Source organism: Tenrec ecaudatus, chromosome 2 (genome assembly GCF_050624435.1).
Source record: "Tenrec ecaudatus isolate mTenEca1 chromosome 2, mTenEca1.hap1, whole genome shotgun sequence".
NCBI lineage: Eukaryota > Metazoa > Chordata > Mammalia > Afrosoricida > Tenrecidae > Tenrec > Tenrec ecaudatus.
Genome location: NC_134531.1, coordinates 72,076,697 through 72,103,507, shown reverse-complemented (window position 1 = coordinate 72,103,507; position 26,811 = coordinate 72,076,697). Strand labels below are relative to the sequence as shown.

The following is a 26,811-nucleotide window of genomic DNA, read 5'->3' as shown; positions in this document are numbered from 1 at the left end:
GGTTCCATGACAGAAATATCTTCCCTGGCTTTTTTATTATTGTTGGGTCTTTTCCTTCTTACACTCTATGAATATTGGTGTTTTTGTCTGTATACTATTATGTGTTTACTCTTACCACCTTGATGCAATTTTGTTTCCTATTGTTTTCTGTTGGGTCTCCTATCTGTGAAGCACAGAAGGAGTGGATGTGTAATGATAATTAGGGACACAAAGGGTTATAGGGAACACAGGGGTGGGGGAGGTAGGGAAGGAAAGGGGATTTCGGGAGTATCTAATGAAGACAGGAGGGGAGAGGGAGCACTAGAACGGACTGTGATTGCATAAATCATCTTAAAGGCGATTTGAACATGGGAGGGGGGGGGATGTTCTAAAATGAACGTGAGGGTGATTGTACAATTCTCCATAGCATGAGGGGGTGATTGAACTATTGAATTATATGGTATGTAAATTACTTGCCAATAAAACTGTTGGAAAAAAGAACTTCTTTGATAGGGTTAGTAAGACAATTTTAGTGGAAGATATGCTTTACACCAATCTCTTTTGAGATATAAAAGAGGAAATTGAGCAAAAATTAAGCAAGCAGAGATAGGGAAAGATAGATGCTGAGGAAAAAAACTCAAGAGACAAGGACCTTCTCTTGAAGGTCCAAGAGACCAAAAGAAAATGTGTGTTCCCTCCGCAGCTGGTCTCCTTAGGGGATTGTCAACTTCTTCACTCTGAGAAAACACTTTTCCATTTGTTAAAGCCACCAATCCGTGCTATTTCTGTTACAGTAGCCCCAGGTCAAAGATTGACGTTGTCAAGGGTTTCATCTTGCTTGGATCCATAAGCAGTGTTCACAGAAGCAACCTCAGGAGATCAAAGGACATATTGTATCAGGAAAATTTGCTGCACAAGACCTCTCTAAAGTATTGACGAACAAGGATGTCCCTTTGAGGAGTATGGTGTTCCTGACCCAAGCCATGGCATTTCCAATCACCTCATATGCATTTGGAAGTTGGACAATGACTAGGACGACTGAAGAAGAATTGATGCATTTGAATGGTGAGTTTGATGAAGGAATACTGGAAATAGCATGGCCTGCCAGAAGGACACACAGACATGCCTTGTGGGAAGTACAACCAGAATGCTCCTTAGAAGCAAGGATGGCGAGACTTCGTCTCATGTACTTTAGACATATTGTAAGGAGAAACTCAAAACAAAAAACAAAACCCTCACTGCTATCCAGTTGGTGCCAAGTCATAGCAACCCTGTAGGACAGAGTGGAACTGCCTCTGTGAGTTTCCAAGACAGAAAGTGTTTATGGAGCAGAAAGCCTCATCTTTCTCCCACAGAACAGCTATTGGTTTTAAATGACAGACCTTGTGGATCGCAGCCCAATGAGTAATAACCACTGCGCCACCAGGGCTCCTGAGGGGACACTAGTCCCTGAAAAAAGGACATCATGCTTGGCAAAGGAGAGGGGAGGTAAAAAGGAGGAGGACCCTGAGGGAATGCATTGACACAGTGGCTGCAACAATGAGATCAAGCATAACCACTGTGAGGCTGGCGCAGTGTTTCCTGGTCTGACATAGTGTCTGTTTCCATGAGTCAGAACTGACTAGCTGGCAGCTAACGAGAACCACCGGCAACTAAGACAGAGGAGACCTGTGATGCTTAGTGAGCAGAGTCCAGTGATGCTGGGAACAGCCTGCAGTGAATGTCCTCAGAACTGCTGCCGAGAACCCCTGCTCCACGGGAACATATCCTGGACATTTTACATGTTGACGAGAGACTACAGGGTTAATCTATTGATGTATTTACAATTCCAGTCATTTCTGTGTGCCTTGAGATTGGGGGACCCAAAAAACTAACTAGTTGAAGTTTAAAAAAAAATTGCAAGCACAATATATTTATAGGTTTAGTATGAAGGTAGCAGATGGACATTCGGCCACCACTCAAGTACTCCCTCAATGCAAGAATACTTTATTCCACTGAACTGGCATTCCATGATGCTCACCTTCCTGACACAATTGCTGAAGACAAAGTGGGTGCATAAGTAAATGTGGTGAAGAAAGCAGATGGTGCCCAGTTCTCAAAAGATATAGTGTCTGGGGTCTTAAAGGCTTGAAGGTAAACAAGTGGCCATCTAGCTAAGAAACAACCAAGCCCACATGGAAGAAGCACACCAGCCTGCATGATCACAAGGTGCCGAAGGGATAAGTTATCAGGCATCAAAGAACAAAAAAATCATATCATTGTGTGCTCACCTCCCTGATATGATTGTCGAAGACAACATAACCAAACGTAGTCACTGAGCATAAGCAAATGTGGTGAACAAAGCTTATGGTGCCCAGCATCATCATAATAAAAAATCATATCATTGTGAATGAGGGGGTGTGTGGAGTGGAGACCCAAAGCCCATCTGTATGCCATTGGACATCCCCTTATGGATGGGTCGTGGGGAGGAGATGAGCCAGAAAGGGTGCAGTGTAGCAACGATGAAACATACAACTTTCCCCTAATTCCTAAATGCCCCCCGTCCAACTATCATGATCCCAATTATACCTTACAAACTTGGCTAGACAAGAGGATGTACACTGGTACAGATAGGAACTGGAAACACAGGGAATCCAGGGAGGATGATCCCTTCAGGGCAATTGCTGAGAGTGGCAATAGAGGGAGGGTGGAAGGAGGGTGGGGTAGAAAGGAGCAACCGATTACAAGGATCTACATGTGACCTCCTCCCTGGGGGACGGACAACAGAAAAGTGGGTGAAGGGAGACGTCGGACAGGGCAAGATATGACTAAATAATAATTTATAAATTATCAAGGGTTCATGAGGGAGGGGGACTTAAGTGGAGAGCAAATGTTTTGAGAATGATGAATGTACAAATGTGCTTTACACAATTGATGTGTGTATGGATTGTGATAAGAGTTGTATGAGCCCCTAATAAAATGACTAAAAAATAATTTAAAAAAATTTCAAGCACAACTCCACCCCCTAATTGAGGCTTACCCTGCTAATCAGTACCTCATATTCAGTAGCACTAAATCTGGTTTCACACATGGTTATGGGCCCTACGATTTGAGATCGATCTCATCTTGATATGAGCTATATTTTCCATTTTCCTAAGAGAGTCTTTCAAATTTCAAGACAGTCCACATTTTAAAATGCAAATGCTGATTAGAAAATCGAAAAAGTCTGGAATTCAAACTGCAAACCACTTGATTTTGCAAAACCACAAATTCAGAGTGGAGCCACCCTCCCTGAGAGGCAATGTAAAATCCCCAGAACACTCACAGAACAACGTCTTCTGCAATGGACAGTGACGTGATTGAGAGTGTTTCTGAGTGTCTGTCATGAATTAGTCATAGGTGGCACACGATGTAATGTATAGATTGTCTGGTGGCTGCCTTACCTACCAGTCCGATCACAGATGAGAAGGCCGGTAAGTTCCAAGGGGCTTTCCAGTGATCAGAAGCCCCTAGGACAGATGCTCGATCATCATCATCCTCTGGTACCAACGTCCATAGACTGGAACCCTTGGCAAGACCTTCCATCTGCCCAGTCGGCCCCTTCCCAGCACTCTAGGTTATGGCTCCCTGGAGTCTGGATGGAGACCCTCGCTAAACAGGCCTGCTGTTTGATGCTTAGTATGAACATTTGGAGTGGTCCGCATCTGTTACAGATTCTGTGTTCGCACCTCAGATAGACTGTGGGCCCTGCAAAGTGAGTCTACACTTCACACCAGTGTTTCTCAAATACATCCACCAGGAGATCTCTTTAAATCACAAGTTCTGATTCAGAAGGTTCACGTGAAGCCCAAGATTCTGCATTTCCAACACGCTTCCAGCATACTGATGGTTCTGGTCCCTGTCAAGGAGTTAGATCTATCTGCATCCTCTGTGGTTGGCATGGCACTTTCCCCACAAGTCATTCATAAATGTGGATTGTGAAGGGGTTCAATTGTTTTGGTTTTGTTTGGCACATAGGTACGAGAACTGGGCAAGATGATCTGCCCCTCAGGCTTACATTGTGGGTCAGATTTTGGACTCAGCTAGAGAAAGAAGCTGCCGAATCTCACCAAACATGGCATTGTCTGACTGTACCGATCACTTTCTTTGATGAGGGGAACGTCAAATAGTTCGTGGGAAATGGAATCAAAAGGTAACCGGATTTTTCCACAGACTTTTTGAAGCCCCCTCACATATGTACTAATACCCTGGAGACAATTAGCCATAAAAATGTTTGCTTGATGAGGGAATGTTCAAGACAAGGAAAGAAAGAGATACATTAGAAACGCCTGCATTTCCCAAATGACAACATATCTGTCTCACAACGTAAGGAAGATGAAGAGCGATTAATGCTATCCAGAGCCATATTTCAGATACTTAAAAATAAAACTAAACCAGTTGCTGTGAGGTCAATTCCCACTGGTGATGACCTCATGTGTTTCAACGGAGAACAGGGCTCCAGAGGGGTTCCCACGGTTGATTTTTTGGGGTAGGGGGAGTAGAGTCCCACCTTTCTTTCCAGGAGCTCTGGGTGGACTTGAACTCCCTCTCTTTCAGTTAGCAGCCAAGTGCGTTACTGTCACCATGAGGAAGAGTCAATTTGATGGCAGACATAGGGGAATACAAATAAATATATTTTGGGAAAGCTTCCAAGATAGCAAGTTAGTAAAATATCTTTCCACCACCTTGAAAACAGTGGGCTCATACTGGGATATGCACCAGTACTGCGTTTCTTATACTAGGAATGTCAACCATGGTTACGGTCTTTAAAAGAAAAGATGCTGTTCAATCTAGGCGATGAATATGTCAGTATTTATTGAGTGCTTCTCTTGGCTTTTATAGCAAGGTTAAGATTTGGGGTAGGGTTAGATGAAGCTCACGCCACCCTCTCTCTCTGCTGGCAAGCAACTAACGTCACAGACAGTGGATGGAGCAGCGATCCCAGGACTGAAAAGTCAAGGTCAGCAGGTGGATTGGGGACGGAAACCGGAACTCAAACAGGGATGATCTGGCAGCGGATTTCCTATACTAGCCAGCTTGGACTCCGAGGCCGTGCGCGTGACGGCCCTGCCTCCTGGGTACGGAAAGGAAGACTGCCAAGGAGAGCCCTCCTGTGGGTTCCAAGAGTATAAAGGGCCCCGCTAAGATAGAGTGGAAGAGGTCCTTTTGTTTTCTCTTTTGTCCTTGCCCCAAAGCTGTAGTGCCAAGCTAGCAGGGTGCCCAGTAGTGCTCACACAGACACCTAAAACTCTGACGGAGAATTCTCCTTGACAAAAGAAACTAGAGATATGAAAGCATATGTGTGTGTGTGGGGGGGGGGGGATCCTGTTTTTTTCTCTCTCTACTTTCTCTCTATTTGATCCATGAAGCAGATCTAATTCTGGGAAGTATCCAGCCAAGTTGGGAAGCTACACTCTGGGCTTTCTAGCCAGAAAGCTCAAGAAAACCAAACTCAGTGCCATTGAGTTTATTTTGTCTCCGGGAGCCCTGGCGGCATAGTGGTTACACGTTGGGTGACTAACTACGCAGTCAGCAGTTTGAAATCACCAGCCGGTGCATGGGAGAAAACGGGCTTTCTACTCCCACAAAAAGGTACATTCTCAGAAACTCACAGGGGCAGTTCAACTCTGTCCTATGAGGTCACTATGAGTTCTAGCCATAGGACCAGGAAAAGGTGGAAGCAGAGTGCAGGAATTGAAAAATGTAGGTGGGGTGATCGTGGGGAGAAGAAAGTGTATGTACTCTTAAGCAACTCATGGTTTTGAGCCCCAGACAGCATCGCAAAGACTTGAGAACTAAACTACAGGGCAAATCATTGAGCAGATCTCAGGCTATTTCCAGATGCTGCTGCCCATGTGGGAAACAGCAATGTAAAAGCTTTAAATTTTGATTTTGATGACCGAGTGACTTGAGCTGGCCTCACTCATTCATCTTCCAAACATGTACTACTAAGCCCAGGAAGCATGAAGGTCAAGCAAGTCTGAACATCGCTCTCTAGAGTGCCATCACCGGGCACCTCTTTCTCTCCTAGAGTGGCTGCAGAGAAACTACACTGCACTGTGGGAATCTTCTGAAAAGTCTGGCGTGAAGAGCCATGGTTTACCGGATTGAGGACAAAAAGCCGGGTGCTACTGAAACTGGAAACGGTAAGCGGAATGTTGGATCCCTTAAGCCCAAGTGGTTTCCTTGTGCCATGGGAAAGCATTCAAGGACGTGAGAAAAGCAGGTTAAGGAAAAAACCTTCAGAAAGGGTTTTAGTATCTAGAGAGGCAATGGGTAAAGCTGATTCATGGTCAACAGCTCAGACAAACCAAACAACACATCATTTTGGGTGAGTCATTCCCAACTCATGATGACTCCATGGGATTCACAGCAGAACTGTGTTCCACAGGCTTCCCAGGCCGGTAACTTTCAGAAGCAAATCACCTGGTCTTTCTTTCAAGGTGTCTCCGGGTGGCTGCAAACTTCCAACCCTTTCAATGAATCACCGAACACTTGGTCATCTATGCCACACAGGGATGCGAAAATCCGACCAGCAGGGTTCAAATTCTGACTCCAACTCTTTTTAGTTGTAATCTCTTTAGCCTCTCTGGGTTGCAAGTTTCTCATCTGAAAATTATCATTATGATGATAACGATACTTTTCTCACAAGAGTGTACGCACCCACTGGTGATTCCGACTCAATGGCAACTCTACAGGACAGAGTAGAACTGCACCTCAGAGTTTCCAAGACTGAAATTTTAAAAAATCTTTTTATTAGGGGCTCATACAACTCTTATCACAATCCATAAATACATCAATTGTGTCAAGCACATTTGTACATTCCTTGTCCTCATCATTCTCAAAACATTTGCATTCTGCTTGAGCCCTTGGCATCAGCTCCTCATTTTCCCCCCTCCCTCCTCGCTACCCCCACCCTCATGAACCCTTGATATAAATTATTACTTTGTCATGTCTTACGCTGTTCAACGTCTCCCTTCACCCACTTTTCTTTTGTCCATCCCCCAGGGAGGAGGTTATATGTAGATACGTATAATCAGTTCCCCCTTTCTACCCCACCCCCCCCTCCACCTTCTTGGTATCGCCACTCTCACCACTGGTCATGAAGGTATCATCTGTCCTGGATTCCCTGTGTTTCCAGTTCCTATCTGTACCAGTGTACATCCTCTGGTCTAGCCAGATTAGTAAGCTAGAATTGGGATCATGATAGCGGGGCGGGGAGGAAGCATTTAGGGCTGTATGTTTTATCGTTGCTACACTACACCCTGACTGGCTTGTCTCCTCCCGACTTTAAACTTTTATGGGAACAGACAGGCTCGTCTTTCTCCTGCAGAGCAGCTGGTGTGTTTGAACTGGCAATCTTTCCCTTAGCAGCCCAACTCTTAACCTACCATGCCACCATCTCAAGAATCTTAAGATTAGTGTCTGGTACAGTTTGTGTTTAACACAGAGTTCACAGGGGGCAAGTGAAGGCTGATTGTCCTTAAGGCCACAGTTAGATTCCATTTTCTATATCGCAGATTACACTCTAGGCAACCGTCTTACAATGCCTGCTCTTGTCCAGAAGTTCAATAGGAGAAAATGAGGGAAGCCCTCTGGGTAACGAGTAAACAATGTAATCCCCAAGTACAAAAGCACATACACTCAATCCATTGCTGTTGACACAGTGACCCTAGGGGACAGAGTAGAACTGCCCTATAGGGTATGAATATTCAAAGAAGCTGAATGCCACCTCTTTCTCCCTTGGAGTGGCCAGTGTGTTTGAACTGTAAACCTTCGGTTAGCAGTCAAGTGCTTAATCATTGTTCCACCGGGGTTCTTGAATGTACTGTGTCTTCAAATAGACAAATCCAAAATGAAAAGTCCAACATAAAGATCATGTGCGTGTGTGTGTGCGTGTGCAGACAAGTCATCTGAGTGATTAGATTTTCCCCTCTTACATTGGTTATGCTCCAACCAAATCTACCCAAGGAAGAAGAGCTTACCTTATCAGTGACATCTACCCTGGCCTTGTGATTAAGCAAGAAGTTCACCGCAGAGAAATTATTCCTCCCCACTGCAAAGTGTAGCGCTGTGCGGTTCATCTGAGGAAACATAAGTTGTATTTCAGTATGTTAAACACCTTGAATAAGATGCCCAGGTGGCTCAGTGGGTTAAGTTTTCTAAGCGAAAAGTCGGCAGTTAGACTCCATCAGCCACTCTATGGGAGAAAGACCTGACCATCGGCTTCTGTTATAATTACAGCCTTGGAAACCCCCTGGGGTGATTGACCCTGTCCTGCAGGACATTAGGACAAAGATAAGGCTTTCATTAGGAGAGAGATGAGTTGGACTTGACTGTTGACAATGAGTTCGATGAATGGCCATACTTTTCAAAACTTTAGCCTTTTGATTATTTTGCTTTACTCCTTGCATTTGCCTTTGAAAAGCAGTAAGACTTATAACCATCGGGTTCCCACCCGTAGCCATCATCAGACAATCTTAGAGAACTGTCATCCAGGGGAGGTCGGGCTTCAAGTTGAAACGCATTGCATAACCTCACTGTAGTAATAAAAAGCATTTCACTTAGAGAGTACAGTTCTTTTATACAATCAATAATTGTAAATATTTTGGCTTCCCCAAAACCAAACCCATTGCCATTGATTCAATAATAATAATAATAATAATAAATAAGCAGCACTGCCATCTAGTCCATTCACAGAGACCCTATAGGACACAATAGGACTGCCCTTGTTTTATAAGACTGTCATCTTTACAGGAACAGAAAGTCTCACCTTCTCCCACAGAGCTTCTGGTGGTTTTGAACTGCTGACCTGGTGTTTAGAGGCTGAATGCATAACCAACTCTGTCACCAGGACCCCATGCGGAAACCCTAAAACCAGGGGAGAACTGCTCCATAGCATTTCCGAGGCTGTAAATCTTTATGAAAGCAGACTGCCTCATCTCTCTCCCTTACGGTGACTGATGGGGTGCCAACCTTTCAGCTTAACCTACCATCACCAGGGTCCCTTTACTGCTGAGCAAGTGCAGATAGATAATACCAAACTCACTGCCATCGAGTCAGCGCTGACGCACAGCAACCCCCTGTGGGAATAGAAAGCCAGTCTTTGTCCCAAGGAGTTGCTGGTGGTTTCAAACTGCTAACCATGTGGATTGCAGCCCAACGTGTAACCAATGCACTGCCAGGACTCCCACAGATAAGACATAACAATCATTTTCCTGGATGTTTATTCATGGCTTTCTTCTGTAAGCTTTTGGACTGTAGGTATAGCTAAAATGGACAAATATGTTACTTTTGAAAGAACAAAATAGAGGGGAAGACAGATCTGCAGACACAGAGAGAAAGCTTCAGAGCTCTATCGTTTACTTCAAGGAAACTACGAGAGTACTCCTGAGCCGGCCAGAAACCATCTGAGGCACTTGTGACCATGGAAGCTTTGTCTGCAGGTAACACACATGTTCCTGGTTCCCATATCCTAAGTGGTGTTTGCTCCTAAAGAAGGCACTTCGGCACAGATTTTTTATTCTTTATTTTCATAAATAAGTTACCCCAAAAATATGGGAATAGTTTAAATGAAGTATGTGATTCCCTTACTAGTGAAACCAGTGGTAAGTTTGACAGAGAATGGATGCTCTTTACTCATCTATTGTTGGCTATCAAGCCTGGGTTTCTAGTCTTCTATCTACGCTTTCAATAAAACCACTCACACTTCCCCCACATCTCTTCCATCACAGATTTTAAGATACTTGTCACCATGTCAACAATTTGCTTCCAGCAAGATAAAACAGATGTCACTGAAAATATAATACAATTGCTAAAGAATTTATAATCATTTGCCATAGTGACTGTAAGTTGGTGTCCTAGTTGTACAATCTTTCCAAGAGCATTAAAATGAAAGCATGCTAAAATATCAGAAAGTTGTATGTGAAAATTATCTTTAAAGATTATAATAATAGTAACTTGGAAAATCTAGTTCATGCCACTTGGAAAAATTATTAATGCTTCACTCCTCTTATTTAATAGCTAATTTTCCATGGCCACAAATAATCTATAGAGATATGTACCCATAAATATATTTTTAAATATGTAGCTTGTAGTAGTTACATAATCTGGTATCAACTTGAGGGCATTATGAGTGAAGGGGTGGAGTCTAGCCTGTCAATCAGGTCATAGCCAATGATGCCTCTGTGTAGGCGTGGTCTTCTCATGGGAATTCTGGGAACTTCCTCTCTTTCTCGCTGGAGGTGGGCCACACACAATCTCTCCACCTTCGTCTTCCTGTGGACAAGCCACGTGGAGCTATGTTGAGATCTGAGCGAGCCATGCGGTGGAGACCTATGGAGACAGCCCTTTGACGTTTCCACTGCCATTGGATCCATAAGTGTTTTCATACACCAGACTGTGATGTTACTGCATTCAGCATCATTGCGAGTGGCAATGTGAGCCTGAAGAGGGATTTATGGACTGGTATTGGCATATGAACTAATATCAGACTTACAGAATTGATCTGGACTGGGGTGGGATGTTTTCTCACTGTACAATTGCTCTTTGATATAAAACTCTCATTTACACACCTACGGATGCCCTGGATTTGGTTCTCTTGTCAACCTGCACTAAACATATGGCTATGATCCTTGCTTATTTTCTCTTCCTTCCTTCTCTTTATCCACCCCCTCCTCTTTGGCTGCTCTTCTTGAAATTGTTTTGCAGCAAAATTTTCCCACTATGCTATCCTTCTAGAACATCTGTGGAGTGTGAATACTACTGAGATTCCTAACACACCAGACACACACATGTATGTAATATACATACACAAGGACAGACACTCTTGCAGACACACAGACCAGGGTGAAGCATCTTCCGCTGCTGACACTGCCTGGGACTCTGACGCCACCACTTCCGATTCTTTGTTTCCAATGCCTGAGACAGAGGTGGGTTTTGTGAAACCTGGAGTTCAGGCAGTCTGGGAAACCTTTAAAGCCAACATCAGCAGGCTTAACTGATTGCAGTTAAAAATCCCTTACTTGAGCAAATCTCGCAAAATCGCGAAACCATGGGAACACATTGCTTCTGGAAAGGTCCCTAGGCAAGCGAGGGGCCCTGAGCTGCTGCTTTGCTTAGTTAGCACCACAGCATCCACCTCTGCCATCCTCACTTTGAGTCATTCCACACGGCGTCCGAAGCAATCGCCCCAGCTCCGAACTGTTCATGTTCATCAAGTCTGCCTAGAGGGGCTGCCAGGAGCCCTACTGGTGCAGTGGCTGAGCCCTTGGCTGCTGGTTGGATAGTTGGTAGTTCAAACCCACCAGTGGTTCTGCTGGGGAAATGGCCTGGCAATCTGCTCAATTCATAGTTCAGCCTAGGAAGTCCTCCGAGGCAGGTCTCCTCGAAATGACAGCGTTTGCTGGGAGTCGGAATGGAGTTGATGGCGCGCAGCAACAACAGAGGTGCTGTCAGAAAATCCTCAGAAAAGCAAACCGCACAAACGCCCTATTTCTGATGATGGATGGGCCACCCCCACCACCTTCCTGCCCCGCCCTCAACATTTCCTGCTGAAGACCCAGCAGCGAAAGGACAGCTTTCAGGAATGGCCTATTATTTTAAAAAGCAGTTGAAGGAAAATGAAAATGCATGCCTCCCTTTGCATTTCAATTTGGAAAACAACTCAACCACAGAGGACATCCCGGGAGAGAAAACCAGCTAGAGCGTGTAGCAAAAGAGAGTTCTGTCTTTCCAGAATGTGTGAGACCAAAGGGACCCCAGGCAACCATCCAGGACCAAGCCCAGCTCCATAACCTTGGCCGGCCATCTGCGTGACTGCCCACTCACACTTTGCACAGATGTGCGTCAAGAATTTTGTGCACGTTCCCTGTGATAAGATCAACGAGAGCACCCAAAGCCAGCCCACTGCTGGAGCCTACCTTTCAGCACCCCTAAAGGAGACAGACCTCCCTTATCTCACCTAGCACGACCATTTTTATTTTTATTTTTCCATCCGAATGATGTAAACCCCAGCCACCACTTTGAAGAAGCCGCTGTCATATTTTCAGCTCCTACTCACATTGTTGGCAGCATTAATATTAACCTTCTTTTCATAAAGCTTCTCCATGAGGTCCAGGTTATTGCTCTGAGCAGCGTTCTGAAAGCTTCTCTCGTTCGGCAGCACTGAAAGGAAGCAAGCAAACATGAGTGAAAGCACTGAAGGGGCCGAGAGCGAGCGAAGCACCCGTGGTCATCCTCCGGAACTCGCAAGTCCTGCAACACCAGCCTTGGGTTTTCCACCTTCAGCACTGAGGAGAGATGGAGAATCTGCTTCCATCGTTCATAAAACCATTGTATCAAGATTCCAACTTGTCTTAGTACTGTATGTTCAGGCCTCTGTACAAGGACCACCCTGAAGTCAGCAATGCAATGTTTGGCTCCAGGAGGTCAGAGGGCATCTGTGGACTTCCCAGGCACATTGTTTTTAAGAAGTATCGTGCGAGATGAGACAGGGCGGAGCCCATAAACTCCACACAAGCTTCCCAAGATAAAATTATCTGAAAAACGCTGGGCAGATGCCAGACCTACAGGAACACAACCTTAGGATTCAGTGAGTCATGTAACCCCGTACAAAAGCTAAAAGGGAGAACACGTCTTATTCTCATTTCTACCGATGGAGATTAAAATAGTTTCCCACTGCATTCACCCCTGAATTCAGCCATGACGAAATACCATAGATTGGTGGGGGAGGGGACTTCTAAATCTACTGTCTCATAGTGTTGGAGGCTAAACGTCCGGATCTACGTGTTGGCAGAGCCATGGTCTATGTCTACTTTAAAGGGACACCTGTCCTTGTCTCCTCTGGCTTCTGGTAGACCCACGCATTTCTCTGTTGCTCCTTGGCCTGTAGATCTGTCTTCACGTGGCTGCCTTCTCCCTGTGTGCCTCTCTGCGTCTTGTTCACCTCCTTTATCAGGGCAGCACTCTTATCGGGTTAGATGACGACCTTGTCTAGTACAGTATGATGTCATGCGATTTAACATGTTCTTTAGCAGATTACCCCTTCCCCGACCCTATTTCCAAACAAGGTCTGATTCACAGGAACTGGCGGTTAGGGCTTCAACAGAATTTGGGGAAAGGCAATCCAATCAACCATACACATACATTAAACACTAAAACCCACTGTTGTTGACTTAATTTCAATCCATCGTCACCCTGTATAGAAGTTCTGAGACTGTAAATCTTTACTGAGCAGACAGCCTCATCTTTCTCCTGATAGGTTTGAACTGCCAGCCTTCCACAACACACAAACATCATTTCTCACATAAACGCGCATGGCAAAGAGCAAAATTTATTAGGTAGCCTGGAGAAGAATCAGGATTTAGAAGGTTTTCTTTAATTCTGTAGGGGAGGGAGCAAAAGGACTCTCAGGGGACACCTCAACACTAGGAATAAGGTCAGAATTAAGCACAGGTAGAATCAGAAAGAACTAAGCCAGGTAGAATCCACCACTTGTCTGTCAGTTTGTCGTACTGTTGTGATGCTGAAAATATGTCACTGGTATTTCAAATGCCAGCAGCGTCACCCAAAGTGAACAGGTTTCAGTGGAGCTTTTAAACTAAGCACGAAGAAGGAATCGGCTGCCCTCTTGGAGGAAGGAGTCACTGAAAGCCTTATGCAGAGCTTAAGGACACTGTCAGATACTGACGGTCTAATGACTAGAAGCAGAACTCTGTCTGAGATAGAGCCAGAGGATGGGCCCCTCGGGCCGGAGGGAACTCAAAATGGTCGAAAGTGGGGGTGACACTGGCTGCATGAATGAAGTAAAGTCTGTGGGAGTGGCACCTTTGGGATCTTCACTTGCTGATGGGGCAGGACTCAAGTAAGGAGAAACAGCTGCAAAAATTGGCTAATGATCAGAAATTGGAATATATGAAGTATGACTCTAGGAAAATTGGAAGTCATCAAAAATGAAATGGGATACATAAAGATTGGTATCCTAGGCATCAGTGAGCAGATATGGACCAGTGTTGGGCATGTTGAGTCAGAAAATCCTATGATTTATTATGCCAGAATAACACAATCAGGAGAGGAATGGCATGGCATGCATTGTCAAAAAGGATGTTGCAAAATCACTTTTTAAAAACTTTAATCCTTTTGCTTTACTTATTTCTTTAAAAAAATCATTTTATTGGGGCTCATACAACTCTTACCACAATCCATCCATCCATCCATATTTGTACATTTGTTGCTATCATCATTTTCAAAACATTTTCGTTCTACTTGAGCCCTTGGTATCATTTTTACCTCCCTCTCCAACCTCCCTCCCTCACAAACCCTTGATAATTTATTAATTATTATTATTTTTTCAAGTCTTACACTGACTGATGCCTCCCTTCACTCACACAATATCCTCTTGAAGTACAATGCCAACTGTGATAGGATTACATCAATCAGCCTTCAAGGAAATCCAATCAATACAACTTTTATTCAAATTTATGCAACAACCACAAAAGCTAGTGATGAAGAAATTGAAGCATTCTATTAATGACTTCAGGAAGACACTGATCAAAAGTGCAATCAAGATGCATTGCTAAGTCTAGAGTCTTACAGATCTGAAGGTAAAGAAGCGGCCATCTAGCTTAAGACGCAACAAAGTCCACATGGAAGAAGCATACCAGCCTGTGTGATCATGAGGTGTTGAAGGGATCAGCTATCAGGCATCAAAGAACAAAAAAATCATATCGTTGTGTGCTTACCTTCCTGACATGATTGCTGCAGACAAATGTGTACATAAGCAAATGTGGTGAAGAAAGCTGATGGTGCTCATCAGCTATCAAAAGATACAGTGTCGTAGTGTTAAAGGATTGAAGGTAAACAAGCGGCCATCTAGCTCAGAAGCAACAAATCCCAAATGGAAGAAGCACACCAGCCTGCGTGACCACGAGGTGTCGAAGGGATCAGGGATCAGGTATCAGTCATCAGAGAACAAAAAAATCAAACCATTGTGAATGAGGAGGAGTGCAGATTGGGGACTCAAGATCCATCTGTAGGCAACTGGACATCCCCTTACAGAAGAGTTGCAGGGAGGAAAGGAGACAGTCAGGGTGCAGTGTAGCAATGATGAAACATACAACTTTCCTCTAGTTCCTAAATGCTTCCTCCTCCGCCCCAACCCCCGCCACTAATCATAATCCCAATTCTACCTTACAAATCTGGCTAGACCAGAAGATGTACACTGGTACAGATAGGAACCGGAAACAGGGAATCCAGGATAGATGATCCCTTCAGGACCAGTGCTGAGAGTGGTGATACCAAGAGGGTGGAGGGAGGGTAGGGTGGAAAGGGGGAGCTAATTACAAAGATGTACACATAACCTCCTCCCTGGGGGATGGGCAACAGAAAAGTGGGTGAAGTGTCTTCTGACTTATACATCAGACAGTACAAGATATGACAAAATAATAATGTATAAATTTGCAAGGGCTCATGAGGGTAGGGGGAGGGGGAAAATGAGGAGCTGATACCAAGGGCTCAAGTAGAAAGCAAATGTTTTGCGAATAATGATGGCAACAAATGTACAAATGTACTTGAACAATGAATGGATATATGGATTGTGATAAGAGTTGTATGAGCCCCCAATAAAATGATTTAATAATAAAAAAGGCAGAAGAAAAAAAACCAAGATTCCAAACAAACAAACAAACAAAAGATGCATTGCTAATTATTGGTGATTAGAATGCAAACGTTGGGCATAAAGAGGAAGGAACAGAAGTTGCAAAATATGGACTTGTGATAGAAATGAAGTTGGAAATCACATGACAGAATGTTGCAAGACCAATGACTTGTTCATAGCAAATACCTGTTTCAACAACACAGAGAGTGACTATATATATTATACTAGACAGAGTTCTCTATAGAAACAAAACCAGAACGCTAATAATTATATATCTATAGATAGATAACATAAGAAATAAACAGTTAATTAATCTATAAAGCAATACAAATGGCTCAGTGCAACTCATTCCCATGAGACGGTTGTGAGACACTGGCAGTCCTTCAAGTCTTGAGGGCCGCCAGGTAGTCACCTGTACAGCAATTCAGGCTATCTGGCCACAGGTAGCAAACAGCAAGGCAGGTCACCAACAGTCAGCCAGATGACAGAGTCCTGCAGTCCCAGCTCAAGAGATGTAAGTTCCAATAGTGTGGTGAAGCAGGTCTTGAAGGAACCTCAAATTACAGTCCACGGGTTAGGTGTTCCACAGGTATTGTAGCTTGCAAACTGAAGCACAGAACAAGCATGGCAGCAGCAGACTGGTCCAATGATCAAAGAGCAAGAGACCAGAAAGGTGAGGCTCCCCAAGCCATTTATCTCTCTGCCCTTCAATTAATCCCACATGTGTTCTTTGGCCATATTGGCACAATAAACCTACCTATAACATATGTGGACTTTTCCAAATAGAATACACCGAGATCAATAGAATACACAGATGACTATATCTGTTGGAGGAGACCATACTCAATATCAGCAACTACAACCAGACCAGAGGCTGACTGTGGAACAGACCATCAATTGCTCATATGGAAATTCAGGTTGAAGCTGAAGAGCATTAAATCAAGTCCATGAAAGCCAAAATATGACCTTGATTCTATCCCACTAAAATTTTGAGAATTTCTCAAGAATAGACTTGAGGAATTAAACACTAATAACAGAAGACCTGATAAACTGTGGGAGGAAATCAACATCATCATTCATGAAGAATGAAAAAAGGTCATTAAACAGATAGGACAGAAAGAAAAGATCAAAGTGGATGTCAGAAGATACTCTGAAACCTTCTCTTAATCATAGAGTAGCTAATCCAACTGGAAGAAAAGATGAAGTCAAAGAGCTGAATAGAAAATTTCAAAGGGCAGTTCAAGAAGACAAAGTCAAATATAATAAAATGTGCACAGACCTAGAGTTAGAAAACAAAAAAAGAAAGAACACTCTCGGCTGTCTTAAACTAAAAGAACTCAAGAAAAAAATTCAAGCCTGGAGATGCAAGCTTGAAAGATTCTATGGGCAAAATATTGAATGTTACAGGAACCAGCAAAGAAGATGGCAATAATACATAGTCACTGTACCAAAAAGCACTAGTCAACATTCCATTCCATGAGGTAGCATATGAACAAGAACCAATGGTGCAGAAGGAAGAAATTCAAGCTGCAGTGAAGTCATCAGCCCCAAACAAGACTAGGAATTGATGGAATATCAACTCAAATGTTTCAACAAGCTGAAGAAGTACTGTAAGCACTCACTCATCTATGCCAAGACATATGGAAGACAGCCAATTGACCAACAGTCAAGAAGAGATCCATATTAGTTCTCATTCCAAAGAACGATGACCCAACAGAATGGACAAACTACAGGACAATATCACTGATATCATATGCAAGGGAAATTTTGCTTAAGATTCTCTAACAAAAACTGTAGCAGTAAGTAAATTGACAGGGACCTGCTGGAGGTTGTTGCCAGATTCAGAAGAGGACTTGGAACAAGGGATATCATTATTGATGTCAGATAGAGCTTAGCTTAAAGCAGAGAATTCCAGAAAGATGCTTACTTGTAGTTCTTTGACTATGCTGAAGTATTTTTCTGAGGGATCATAACAAACTATGGATAAACTTGAGAGGAATGGGAATTCCAGAACACTTGATTGTGCTCATAAGGAACTTAGATATGGATCAAGAGGCAGCTGTGCAAACACAACAAGGGAATACTTCAGGTTTCAAATCAGGAAAGATATGCATCCGAGTTCTATCCTCTCACCATATTTATTCTATCTGTATGCTGAACAAGTCATCAGAAAAACTGGTTTATATGAAGAAGAGTATGTCATCAGGATTGGAGGAAAGCTTATTAAGAACTTGCCACATGCAGATGACAACCTTACTTACTGAGTGAGGAAAACTTGAAGCACTTGTTAATGAAGATCAAGTTTTGCAACCTTCAGAAAGAATTATGACTCAATGTCAAGAAGACTAAAATCCTCACAACAGGTCTGTGTTAGTCTGGGTACTTTGAGAAACAAATCCACAGAAACTCATGTATGAGAGAGTGTTATATAAAGGGTAAGTGCACATCAAGAAAACATCACAACCAGTGCTGCCCAAGCCCACAAATCCAATATTAACGCATTAACCCATTAGTCCAATGCCAATCCACAAAGTCCTCCTCTGTCTCACAAAACATACACTATGATGCCAACTGCAGGAGAAAGCCGAGTCAGTGAATGTGTAAGCATCTCAGTGCTGGCAGGGGTCTCCACATGGTTGCTCCAGCACCCAGGGCTGCATCGGGGTAGGTCCATGTGGCTTCTCCTTGGGGATGTCTTGCAGGAAGTCAGCCGTGCAAGCTGAAGCAGGGAACTGCTAAGGCAGCTGTACCCTGGTCTGACCAAAGAGACCAAAGCAAGAGACCTGAGAACTAGAAAGGCGAGGCTCACTGAGCCATTTATCCCTCTGCCCTTCAATTAACCTGACAAGTGTTTATCGGCCAGGTTGGCACAATAAGCTAACTAACTCAAGGTCCAATAGGTAATATCATGATAAATGGATAAAAAGTTGAAGTTGTCAAGGATTTTGTCTTCTTGTATCCATGATCAATGCTCATGGGAGCAGCAGTCAAGAGATCAAAAGATGTATTGTATTATGTAAATCTGCTACATAAGACCTCTTTAGAATATTGAAAAGCAAATACTCCCTCAATGCAAGAATACTTTGTTCTATTTAATTGATAGTCCATGATGCTCACCTTCCTGATACAATCGCTGAAGACAAAGTGGGTGCATAAGCAAATGTGGTGAAGAAAGCTGATGGATCCCAGTATTCAAAAGATATAGCATCTGGGGTCCTAAAGACTTGAAGGTAAACAAGTGACCATCTAGCTCAGAAGCAACAAAGTCCACATAGAAGAAGCACACCAGTCTGTTTGATCATGAGGTGCTGTAGGGATCAGGTTTCAGACATCAAAGAACAAAAAATCATATCATTGTGAATGATGGGGAGTGCGGAGTGAGGACCCAAAGCCCATCTGTAGGTAACCGGACATCCCCTTATGGAAGGGTCCCCTTATGGAGGAGATGAGTCAGTCAGGGTGCAGTGTAGCAATGATGAAATACACAACTTTCCTCTAGCTCCTAGATGCTTCCTCCCCTCCCCACCGCAGCCCACAATCATGATCCCAGTTCTACTTTACAACTCTGGCTAGACTAGAGGATGTACACTGGTACAGATCAGAACTGGAAACAGGGAATCCAGGACAGATGATCCCCTCAGGACCAGTGGTGAGAGTGGTGATACTGGGAGGGTGGGAAGGGGAGGGTAGAAATGGGGAACCTATCACAGGGATCTACATATAACCTCCTCCCTTGGGGGCGGACAACAGAAAAGTGGGTGAACGGAGACATTGGACAGTGTAAGATAAGACGAAATAATAATTTATAAATTATCAAGGGTTCACGAGGGAAGGGGGAGTGGGGAGGGAGGGGAAAAACTGAGGAGCTGATGCCAGGGACTTAAGTGGAGAGCAAATGTTTTGAGAATGATGAAGGCAACGAATGTACAAATGTGCTTTACACGATTGATGTATGTATGGATTGCGATAAGAGCTGTATGAGCTCCCAATAAAATGATTTTTTTAAAAGAATATTGAATAGCATGGATGTTTCTTTGAGGAGTAAGGTGCCCCGGACCCATTCCATGGTCTTTTCCACTGCCTTAAATGCATGTGAAAATTGGACACCGAATAAGGAAGACTGAAGAAAAATTATTGCATTCGAGTGCATTGTGGTGCTAGCAAAGAATATTAAAAATATGCCAAAGGGGTCGAGAACCACTGCCTTAGACCGAGCTCTTAGAGAGCACAATGCTTTACTGGCTAAGCTAATCTCTGGTTTGTTTTTAAGAAGTCGACTCCTAATCCTGTGTCCTCATCATCTTCATAGATGATCAAGCCAACACTTTGGTTTCACCTTCCTGACGCCCTTACCGCTAATCATTTTTTCTCCACCTGATCTCAGTCAACCCAGTTCAAAGTCATATTCATGGCTTAACATAAAAACTTGCCATCATATGGCCAAAAATTATTATTATAATTAATAAGAATATAAGAATAGGGGAGGGGAGGAAGGGGATAAAGGGGAACTACTATCAAAGAGTTCTGGAAGAAAGAAAATGTTTTGAAAATGATGGTGGCAGTAATTGTTCAATTATGCTTGATTAATTGAATTATGGATTATTATAATGTTTGTAAGAGCTCCCAATAAAAATATATATTAAAAAATAGCACCATTTCTGAAATCTTCATGGTAAGAATTTCATCATCTAACTACCATCGTCTAACTATGCTCTACGCCTCTTCTCTAGTCTAGTTCTCTCAGCCCAGAAAGTCTGCAACCTCATTGTTCTCCCCACGCTTTCTTATGAGTCACCCTGTGCCCACACTCTGCCCCTTCTCCAGTTTAGCTTCCATCACCCATTCTTAAAATCACTTCCATGCAAACGTCCTTGCCTTCCTCATCCCTATCAGATCCAACTGCCCCGGTTCCACTTCCATCCCTAAACACAGAAACTGCTCTGTAAATGACAGCTGCTGTTATTTGGCTTTCCATACAGAATAATTGTCTGTACTCTCTAGAAAAAGAGGGAGAGAGAGAGGGAAAGGGAAAAAAAGAACTTTATTTTTCTTCTTTATTTAAAAAAATCATTTTATTGGGGCTTCTACGATTCCTATCACAATCCACATATACATCCATTGTGTCAAGCACATATGTACATTTGTTGCCATCATCATTCTCAAAACATTTGCCTTCTACTTGGGCCCTTAATATTGACTGCTCATGTTCCCCCTCCCTCCCTCTTTCCCCTCCCTCATGGACCCTTTATAATTCATAAATTCTTATTATTTTGTCATATGTTACACTGTTTGACATCTCCCCCCGCCCTCTTCTCTGCTGTCCAGAGAACTGTCTTGACTTGATAACATCTCAGCCTTTATTCAAATCCTGGTTGAATATTAAGACTTTTAGTTTACTATCTTTAAGTTCTCCTCTAAATGGCAATTTTGACTTCCAGAAGCAAAGTTTGGATTCTCTATTATTGCTCTTGTTGTCAGGCGCCCTCAAGTTGGTTTGGACTCATAGCGACCCTACACACACGAGAATGAAACACCATCCAGTCCAGCACCATACTCCTAATTGTTGTGTTTGTGCCCATTTTTGCAGCCACCATGCAAATCCAGTTCATCAAGGGCCTTTTACAGTGCCCCTCGCTCGACTTTATCCAGCATGATGTCCTCCTATAGGAACGGGTCTCTCCTGGTAACATGACCTAAGTACTTGAGACCAAGTCTCTCCATCCTTGCCTCCAAAGTGCCTACTTCTTCAAAAACAGATCTCCTTGTTGTGCTGGCAGGCAGTCCATGGATCTCCACTATTCTTAGCCAACACCATAGCACACCTGCTTCCATTTTTCCTCAGTCTTCCTTAGTCAATGCTCAACTTTCACATCCCGCTGAGGTCATGGAGAACACCATGGCTTGGGTCAGGTGCACCTTAGTCCTCAAAGTACCTTCCTTGCTTTTCGACGCTTTGAGAGGTCTGGTGCAGCAGACTTACCCAGTGCAATGCATCCTTTGGTCTCGAGTGCTGCTTCCGTGAGCTTTAATTGTGGAGCCCAGCAAGATGAAATCCGTGACCGGGTCAGTCCTATCTTCGTGTATCATGATCACAGCCTCGCTGATGCTAGAGTCTATCAATTTCATCCCTGCCTTGCATTTGCTATTATTACTCCTGCATGTGCTACGTTTCCTCCAGAACTTTCTAGGGCTACTTCCTTCCTGTCAGTAGTGGCTCTTACTTAACCACCAAATCTAACGCCTGCTCACAGTCCCATCACCCTGTTTCATAGCCCTCACAGCACTGACTGCTTCCTCAAATTGTTTTAGACACCTATTTGCTGCCTTGTTTCATTGTCTATACCCACCCCCACTAGTGTGTGTGCACATGCTCCACCATCACATTCGTAGGAGGTGCTATATCCTCTTTGCACCTGCACATTTAGTGCCTGGCAAACAGTAAGCCCTAAAAGCTATTTCTAGAATGAATGAAAGAACGAATGTACTAATTGCATCCAAGTGGTGAAGTGGGCTAAGCATTGGGCTGCTAGCTACAAGGTAGATGGTTCAAACCCACCAGCCACATTGGCCAAAAAAAAGAGGAGGTTGTCTGTTCATGAGCCTTAGATAAATCTACTCTGTCATGCTTGGGTTACAAATTGGAACCCACTGATGGAAGTGAGTTTGAGAGCCTAACTGTCCCCTGGCAGATCTTTAGAAATGAGATCATTTCAGTCAGCCAACTCTGATGGTTTGCTATGGGAGGACTTCAATCCTTGTCAACTTTTGAGAACGCTTCATCAATGTGTCCAGTTTATGCTACAAATTTGTTCCCAAAACATAGATTATCCCTCCCAAACTGCGGGGAGGAGGGTGGTGGGAAGCCCCAAAATACATACAGAAGGGTTAAGTGACTTACTTAAAGTCAAACAATCTGTGCATGCATCAGAATATAGGAGACAGGGCAGACTAACTCTTTCCTTATTTGTAGAAGGGCTGAATCATTCCTAATAATCTTGGGTGGTGGGAAAAGTATGACTTTCCTTCCACCCACAATGGTGTGTGTGTGTGTGTGTGTGTACACGAAGCAAAATTTGATTGAGTGTGTGGATTCCAAATGTGAAATTTAGGCAACAGGGGTGCGTGGTGTTAGGGCCCCAAGTCAAGTTGTTCCATGACTGTCCCCACAGTGCCCAGAGCTGGCGCACTGGGCACCTCTTTGCCCCTAGTCTGCCCCACCGCCAACCGCCTGATTTCCCAAGAGTTTGTCCGCGGGACTCACAGAGTTCAAGTCCGGCCTTGGTCTCCTCCTCCTCCAGAGGGCCCTCCTGCTTTGGGATCCGGGAGAGAAGCTGCCAGGGCCGACCCGCCGCGCCCCTCGGGCTGTCCTTGCGCCCCTTCGCCGCCGCGGTCCTTCCTTGCAGCAGCTCCCTGGCCGCGGCCCGCTGAGCCCCAGCCCCCCCGGTGGGGCCCATGCCCACCCCCGCGGACGCCCACTCCAGACCCAAGGTTGGGGATGCCCGCGGGCAGCCAGGGGAGAGAGCGGTTCACTGGGCAACTTGCCCCAGGTTCTCCAGCCCTGCCCTGGTTTGAGCTGGTCTGGGAAAAGCCCGCCTTGGGTGTGCCCTCCTCCGGGCTGTGCTTCGGTTTTACCCCACGTGAAACTTCCTGAGAAACCTACAAGCCTTTCCTTAGGCTCCCAGGTCATAGGCCACTAAGTCTTCCTTATAACTTGAAGCACATGGAGGCTGGGTTTGTCACCGATATTCTGCCATTTTGATACGAAATCACTTCTAAATGGGCTTCCAGAATTTTCTTTTAAATAAAATCTTACTCTCTGAAATTCACAATTTTGGGATCAATCATGCAATTAAAATATTTCCTGGTGGATCTTTATTTTTTAAAATGAAATTATATAGAAACTGTGTTCTGGCTTCAAGGTAGAAACGTCAAATACAATATAAACCTTCAAATTCAAAATTCAAATCTGGTTTTCATGTTATGTTTTTGTGAATTTATTAAATGCATTTTTAGTTTTATTTTTCCATTTCCCCATTTCCTCCTCGCCATAACTTCTGGTATCCATGAATCTTCTTGTGTATAATATCTGCCCTTTCATGCATGGCTCGCTTGACTTGACATAGTGTTTTCAAGGGTCATCCATGCAGTTCCTTTTCTTTATAGATGAGCAATTCTTCACTGCATTTTTATACTATATAAAATATGTACTCTTACTCATAAAATGAGTACTATTTTAATAAAAACTATGACATGTCAAATATGCCTGTTCTTTCCTTCTAATTATCAAGCACAAAATTTGATGCACTGAATTTAAAACAATGTTTCTGTAAGCTATCGATAAAAAATAACAAAATTTTTAGTGTATTCAGAATGCAGCCTAGAACTTCAAACTTCCCTTTAAAAATGTGTGATATTGGTCTAATGTTTATCATCGAGACATGACCAACGGGACAGAAAACTCACTGCATTAGATATTTGCAGAAATAGCAGCCTATGTGCCAGTATGGAAATTGTAATAGGTAAATGCAAAATATGTAGCTATTGATGTTTATATAAAACAGTGTGAGCATTGCTAAAAGTTTGAAATCAGAAGAAAGTCTACTCCAAATAGAGCAACAGTGCAAATGGTAGCAGACTACTCTCCATGAAAATCCAATAGCCAACTATGATTGGAATTGGCATCCAAGTAATTTACGACACACAAATCACTCTGAAATTATAAGTCACAGAAGTGAATTTGTTGAAATCCTCAAATCAATGAAAATGTATCATTATTTTATGTCCTATACCCTGATAATAATTGTGTGGTGGTGAGGCCAGGTGAGGCAAGAACCCCCAAAGCAGTGGATGACACGAACTATGGATAGTCTCGGTTGGGCTCAATTCCTTTTTCTCTGAGAGCTTAGGTCAGGATGAGGAGCTGTAAAGTATACTGCAGGTGATATTTGTTTATTCAACAGATTAAATGTCAACCCCAACATTAATTTCAAATATGCTGGTCTCATTTGATCTGCCTTTACCCATCTCTCTGATCTTAGGCACTACAATTCTTCTGCCTGCTTGCTCCTCTAGTGTCTCTTGCTTCAGAGCCATGAAACTTCTTTGTTCTTTTACCTAGAATAAATACTACCTCTCACCTGTATGAATTTTTAAAAATGGTTTCATCTTCCATATGGTTTCAGCTCAGAAAGCGAGGAGGACTTGAAGCACTTGTTGATAAAGATCCAAGTTTGCAGCCTTCAGTGTAATTATTGACTCGATTTAAAGAAGACCAAAATCCTCACAACTGGACCAAAAGGAGAAATTCATCATGATGAATGGAGAAACGATTGGAACTGTCCAGGATTTCATCATGTTTGATCCACAACCAATGTTCATGGAAGCAGCAGTCAAGAGATCAAACGATGCATTGCATTGGGTAAATCTGCTGCACAAGATCTCTTTAAAGTATTGATAGGCAAGACTTTTACTTTGAAGACTAATGTGTATCTGACCCAAGTCATGGTATTTTCAATCGTCTCATGTGCACGTGACAGTTGGACATTGAATAAGGAAGACCGAAGAAGAATTGATGCATTAGAATCACGGTGCTGGCAAAGAATCTTAAAAATACTAAGGTCTGCCAAATCAATCAACAAATCTGCTTTGGAAGAAGTACAGCCAGAATGCTCCTTAGAGGCAAGAGTGATAAGGCTTCCTCTCATGTACTTTGGCCATGTTATCAGGGAACCATGCCTGGTAGAGTGGCAACTAAAAAGAGGAAGGGCCTTAACAAGATGGATTGATAGTGACAGCCACAATGGGCTCAAAGCTAATTACAATTATGAGAGTGATGCAGACAGGACTTGTTGTTGTTGAACATAGGGTCGCGATGAGTCTGAACCGATCCATCAGTACTTAGCAACAACAGATCCGATCACACCAAAACAATCTCTCCTGCCTTGACTCTGCTTTCCTCTAAGTTACTATCTATTCCTTTGTAGCACATATCACTGAAAGGAGTCCAGTCAGTGTCTGCCTCCCACACCAGAGGTCAGCTTCAGGAAGATAAGATTTCTGTAAGTTTTTATTCTTCCTGGATCTCCAGTGTCTAGAAGCAAACACAGCATTCGCTCTATGGCTGCCAGAGTCAGCTTTGCCTCATGGCGACCTAATGCTTACCAGTGAAATGTTGTCTGGACATGTGCCATCTTTAGGATCAGTGTGTTTGAGTTCAGTGACACCCCCCTCCGCCAACATGACTTTTCTAGTCATGCGTCCAAATGATGTAAGAGGTCCAAAGTCTCGCCATCCTTGTTCGCCTGCATTAGAGTCCTTCCAGAGAGCGTTTGCATTTGCTTGTCAGTCATTGTGGATAATACCAACCAGAGACCACTTTAAATATTCTGTTGGAGCTCACTGGTACCAGTAAGTGATGTCCTAGTTCGCTTCAAATTCTCAGTGCCTTTCCATTCAGTGCCAGGGTGAAACATACCAATTGCTTTGCTGTCTGTCTCTTCATGGAGGATGTATTCCCCCTTTATCCTTGCTCTAAAAACATAAAGCCTGGTATTCCATATCTATGCAGGTATCTTAGGAGACTCCACGTCGTGGGTATTGTCAGTCTCTTCTTACTGTTGTTTGTTACCATGGGGTTGGCTCTCACTCAAGGTGACCCCATGGGTACAGAGTAGAGTGCTGTTCCTGAGTTTTCAAGGCAGAGACCTTTTGAAAGCAGAATTCCAGGCCTGTCTTCTGAGACGCCCCTGGGTAGGTTCAAACTGCCAATCTTTCTACTAATAGTCCAGTAGTTAAGCATCTGAAGCACCCAGGCACTTCTATGTATTCTTTAGTGGTATGTCAAGTATTCCGTAAGAGGAGCTTATTCTGCTCCTAGAGGGGATCTGGTGGTGTACTGGGGTACACATTGAGAGGCTAGCCTCAAGGTCAGCAGTTAGAATGGATAACTTGCCACACTATAGAAAGATGAGACTGTCTACTCTGGTAAAGATTTAAACCCTCAGAAACGCACAGGGGTCGTTCTATACTGTCCTATGGGGTCACTCTTGAGTTGGAATCAACTGGATGGCAGTGGGTAGCTGGGTATTTCTAGTCATGTGCTCAGGAAAAATACTAATAATATGGAAGCGAGACTATTGAAGGACAATCAAAATCTCTGT

The 26,811-nt window shown here is 43.6% G+C and overlaps 1 protein-coding gene across 1 annotated transcript in view; it reads right to left on the bottom strand.

Moving 5' to 3' along the window:
* ANKDD1B (ankyrin repeat and death domain containing 1B) overlaps window positions 1-23,106 on the bottom strand; it is a 79,661-nt gene extending 56,555 nt beyond the window's left edge. The window contains exons 1-3 of the mRNA XM_075542662.1: window positions 22,914-23,106; window positions 12,059-12,162; window positions 7,983-8,081 (exon numbers count right to left, since the gene is read on the bottom strand). Of these exons, the coding sequence (XP_075398777.1) occupies window positions 7,983-8,081; window positions 12,059-12,162; window positions 22,914-23,106 (396 nt within the window). The remainder of the gene's footprint in view (window positions 1-7,982; window positions 8,082-12,058; window positions 12,163-22,913) is intronic.
* Window positions 23,107-26,811: the final 3,705 nt, after the last annotated feature.